Source organism: Theobroma umbraticum, unplaced genomic scaffold, assembly GCF_002168275.2.
Source record: "Theobroma umbraticum cultivar Fairchild unplaced genomic scaffold, ASM216827v3 scaffold_56.0, whole genome shotgun sequence".
NCBI lineage: Eukaryota > Viridiplantae > Streptophyta > Magnoliopsida > Malvales > Malvaceae > Theobroma > Theobroma umbraticum.
Window position 1 is genome coordinate 8,725,079 of NW_018397256.1, and position 4,819 is coordinate 8,729,897.

General features: G+C 35.5%; 1 protein-coding gene across 2 annotated transcripts; it reads right to left on the minus strand.

The window, feature by feature from the left end:
• Window positions 1–2,283: 2,283 nt before the first annotated feature.
• On the minus strand, window positions 2,284–4,813 carry LOC110411133 (casein kinase 1-like protein HD16). 2 transcript variants are annotated; one of them, XM_021421166.1, is made up of 4 exons: window positions 4,636–4,813; window positions 4,367–4,555; window positions 3,909–4,010; window positions 2,284–2,574 (listed from the first exon to the last, which is right to left on the minus strand). In XM_021421166.1, the coding sequence occupies exons 1-3, from the start codon at window positions 4,696–4,698 to the stop codon at window positions 3,951–3,953; spliced, it is 312 nt and encodes a 103-aa protein (XP_021276841.1). In that variant the 5' UTR covers window positions 4,699–4,813; the 3' UTR covers window positions 2,284–2,574; window positions 3,909–3,950. The 2 variants fall into 2 exon arrangements, with proteins under 2 accessions (XP_021276841.1, XP_021276840.1); XM_021421165.1 differs by having other exon boundaries at window positions 3,905–4,010.
• Window positions 4,814–4,819: the final 6 nt, after the last annotated feature.

The following is a 4,819-nucleotide window of genomic DNA, read 5'->3' on the forward strand; positions in this document are numbered from 1 at the left end:
AGACCACGATGGTCCAACTTGGCTAACTTATTTAGCTCAACTTGATAAAAAGTCATATAGGTGCAATTAAGTGTTGACAAGTGCAAGAGACTGTTTTATTTGACCCAAGGCACTTGTTTCAGTGGTCAGGTTTCTTCGCTTAGCGGTTAGGAACATGGATTTCTTATTCAATTTTATGCATAAAATTGATCAAGCAAAGTTATGCATGTGATTAGGAAATGCGTCTTAAGCATTAAGGACAGCATGAAGGAAGAAACCAGGGACCATTGCTGTGCCATGTCCACCATTTCCAAAAGCACCAAACATGACCAGCCTTCTTTCATAAAACACTCACAGGGAAATGATTTTGATAGTGACTGTAGGCCTCACGAAATCATAAACCTCTTTCCACGCCTTTGTGCAAATGAAACTATATATATTTTTGTGCTTCAATGTCACGATTTCACGTCAACTTACGAAATTATCTAGTTTGACTTGTTGATTATATAGTTTTATTTTATAAAATGTATCTTATAACTTTAAATATTCAATTTCATTTTAATACATAATCGATGTAGGATTCATGATTCTCTGTTGAAATCATAATATCTTCCATTGATGTAAGATTCATGACTCTTCACTGAGAATATAATATCCTCATAGCTCTTCGATGAGAATATATAATTTTTTTTATGTAAGATTTATGATTGTTTATTGAAATCATAACATTGAACTTTAACATGAAAATTAGACTAATAAGAGTTCACGGTCCCTTTATATAATTAGTTCAAGCTTACTTTGGTAAATATTCATATGGTCCAACATACACTTGTAACATGTGACTACTTTCTCATCAAATTCTTGACACCCTTAGTCAAGCACGTTGATAGCTCTTTCACCAAATTCTTGATCCTCTCATCAAGGGATCCACACTTTTATATGGAGTCCGATGTCGTAGTACTTCCTAAGTGGATCCACACTTTTATGTGGATCTCACACTATAGCGTTTTCAGACTACTCATGATCCACACTCTACGTAACTTTTCTTATCCAATAACCATCTCATCACACAATGCAAAATCACGTTTGTACTTCGTAATAGCTCTCTCATTTAATCCCTGGTACTCTCGTCAAAGGGATCCACACCTTTATTTAGGATCACACCGTAGCGCTTCCAAGCTTAGACGACACCCCATTACTTGCACCAAGTGATAGCTTTCTCACCTAATCCTTGATATCCTAGTAAAACGGATTCACACTTTTATGTGGGTTCCAACGTCTTATTGCTTCAAAGCCCACACGATCCACACTTTTACATGGTATCTCAAGCCCACACCATGGTCTCCAAAAGTGACTCTAATACCGTTAGTCACACGAGTCTCAACCTAAGAAACTAGCTTATTGGGTTAATTACTCATCTGTCCATTTAAATACAAGACCACTTGAGTTGCATTTGATGTGACACTCACATAAAATGCATGTGTATAGTGATTTTGGTCATATGGAATTCGTCACATACTTGCACCACATGACAGGTCTCTCACCTAGTCCCTAACCCTTGACGCCCTCGTCAACGAGATCCACACCTTTGAAGTGAAGTCCAATGTCGTAGTGCCTCAGGCTCACAATTTACATTTTTACGTGAGATTTGACAATGTACTGTCCCTTGAACCCACAAATCATAAAATACTTCTAATACCTCTGGTCACGGACTCTAGAGCCTCAACTTACAACGTAAAAAACGAACCTATTGGATAAGATAATCATACCTCTAGTCAAGCTCAAGATCACTGAGCATACATTTGAGTTGAGACATACATGAATGTGTATGTTTGATCCTGCAAACTCTGATTTTACTTTTGCATCTAACTTTTAACAAAGAAAAATAAAATTTCGTAGTACATTTCCATATTCTGTTATGCCTCAGCCCAGAAGCAGAACCAGGAATCGCTCAAACCTGGCACGAGGCTCAAAAGAAAAAGCTTCTTGAACATACATTACTGTTTTACTGCTAGAACCCAATAACTAGAAAATTAAACGTAAAACAAGGTAAAGTTAGAGTAGAGGCTTGACCTACAATTTTAACATTCCCGAGAGATGACAATTTATGGGTTTCAATCATCGACTTTGACTAGGATCAAAACCGTGAAAGAAATATTAACATGTATTGATTTTGATTTCAATGAAATAATAATAATAATAATAATTAAAAAGTTATTAGTTAGGTTAGAAAGCAATCCCACCAGATAAAACTTCCCTAAAAACTTTGTTAATATGTAATATGAACACTAATCAGAAGTTGGAAGCGAGAAAAGTAATTGAATTTCCGTGGGGGCAAAATTAAATGTTTCTTTCTCTTAAAATTGCAGTAGTTACATATTACAACCATGGAAGTTTTAAGGATTTCGGCCCATTGTAAAATCCGTCTCTGATACTAAGCATGATTTACATTCCTCATCGTTTGGGCACTTTACAAACTTGGCAGGTTTTCTGCCCGGTTCAAGCTTCTTCTATATGCTAAAGGAAGGAAAGAGCATCTCTGTGCATCTCCAACACTTTCAGTATCCTCCTGGGCGGCAGGCAACAAGCAAATATCTATTGAAACGATGACAAAATAATTAAAACTTCGGAACATTGATGCAGGCTTAAAATGTCAAACAGGCAAATCTTATCGGAAGACACAATTTGAACCCTAAACAGTAAACAATCTGTTAGATGCAAAATCCAGGCAAAGAAATGCACTCTGAACCTATTGGACTTAAAAAGTCCAATAATTCTGGACCTTACAAGAAAAAGAGAGAGCTCATGTCTGGTTTAGAATAGAGTTACAAAATTCCAAAAGTTTGGAATTTAAGCTTTAATAAGAATGTTAGACCCTTGCTCACTTAAGCAAATTTTAAGGTTTTAGACTACTGGAAAACTCTTATCCTAGTTTTCTGGGGAAATCAGTCATACACTTCCAGCTGGGGAAAAATTCCAAATCACACAAACACAAAGTGGGTTTGTCTAAATCTAATTGAAAGATCAAAATCGACAAGGACACGAATCTCCAAATTTTTACCATTAAGCAAAAGGCAAGGTTCTTTTATCCAGTCACCTACTAAATCAGGCGAAAGAAAACTAGAAAGTCCTTGAATCCTTTATTATGCTACTAATCCAAGCCTGAAAATATGGATGTAACGTTGTGATGGCTATAGCAATAAGAATATAATACAAACTTAAGCATATCTATGTTATTGCTAAGAAAATGTGCATAAATTAATAAAAGTACAATTGGCTAGACCAGTACAGTACTAACATGGTAACTAATTTCAGGTGCCCCCACCCCATAAGTCAGTACACAAGTGACAAAGTCCATAGTTGAGCCCCAATGGATTTGAATTTTGAATATATAGGATTATTTTCCAACAGTCTCAGATAATAAAGATGCAGTTACAGACATGAAAGATATTCACTCATAGGCTTTTTGGTAATTAAAATTCACAATTGGAAACAAAAAATATTATCTGTTGATCTCTTTGCAGGTTAAAAGCTACATTGTGCAATTATCACTCTACGGTACTATAAGATGTTACATTTCAAGATCATACGGTCCACCACAACAAAATTCCTTTCAGGCATTGTACTAGGTAAATATGCAACTATTTTCAGGTGTCCAGAGAACATCCAGACATGGCAACAAGTGCAATAAATATATAAATAGACAAACCTGATGTAACATATGATTGATAATCAAGGAGGGAAGCAAAATCATAATAGTTATTCTATGAAAGGAAAATTTTGTTTCAAACCATCAAGTATTTGGCAGAAGGAAAGGTGTAATAAAATGAAACTCTCATGAGACTCATTAAGGATTATAAATTTCAAGGCCACAAACCAGGTCAAGATTTGATTGACATCACAAGGCTAGACCAGAATGTTTTACCTGCCTTGAACATGTAACTGCAGTGACTACTTCCAAATACCAAACTTCAGGACACTGTCCTCCCATAGCAAATAGCTGAAATATACAGATTTTTCAACCATTTATCCTGCAAAATAGATAAAAGCAAAAATCATTAGTTGGTATGGGATAAATCAAATATTTATATTAGAATTTAAATCCTTAGTAAGTTCTTATTTGAGAATTGTATAAAAATAATTCTTCCAGCAGGCAATAGTGAGCCTGGATGATTTGGAGCTAAAACTAGGTTTACATCCATGGTTAAGATTTGTGGACCATAACTTTCTTTATTGAAAATGTAAATACATGAAAAAAATACAACCTTAAAAGATAGTTATATAGATAATATAACACATCATGGGAAGACTGCTTCGAACACCAAAGATAGTTATATAGATAATATCATACACCCTTAAAGAAGAAAATCATGCAAAATTAAATCACCTTTACATGGGTACTAGGAAAAGCAGATGTACGCAAAGTTTCTTGCATTATATCTTGTGATTTTCTCTTGGGTGCACTAAGAATGAATGCTGCTTGGTCCTCTGTAGCTGCTGCCGATGTAATCCGATATCCTTTCTCCCATCTTCTATGAATCCCCTCACTTGGATAGAGGAAATCAAGTTCAACAACCTAGTCAACAAGAATAAAAACATGTAAGTGATTGCTGCAGAATCATATAATTGAGTATTATTGGACTGGAATTGGACAACCTGACTAGGATAGCCTGCATTACGGGACATGACAATGCCCCATTTGCTGCCTGCAGTGGTCATTGAGGTTACAGAGAAGCCTTCTTTCCACTTCTTATTAATCCATTTGAAAGGAAAGACATCGCTAACTTTGTAGGACTGTTGCGTGTAGGGTGTACCTTTAGTAGAAATAAGGAGAAAAACA

Bases quoted from the DNA above. Each gene is read 5' to 3' on its own strand.
- LOC110411133 (XM_021421166.1), bottom strand. From the start codon at position 4,698: ATGACCACTGCAGGCAGCAAATGGGGCATTGTCATGTCCCGTAATGCA. The intron at 4,556-4,635 runs GTTGTCCAATTC...CTTGTTGACTAG, and splicing joins ATGCAGGCTATCCTAGTCAG to GTTGTTGAACTTGATTTCCT. The intron at 4,011-4,366 runs GTGATTTAATTT...TCTATTTTGCAG, and splicing joins TTCCTAGTACCCATGTAAAG to GATAAATGGTTGAAAAATCT.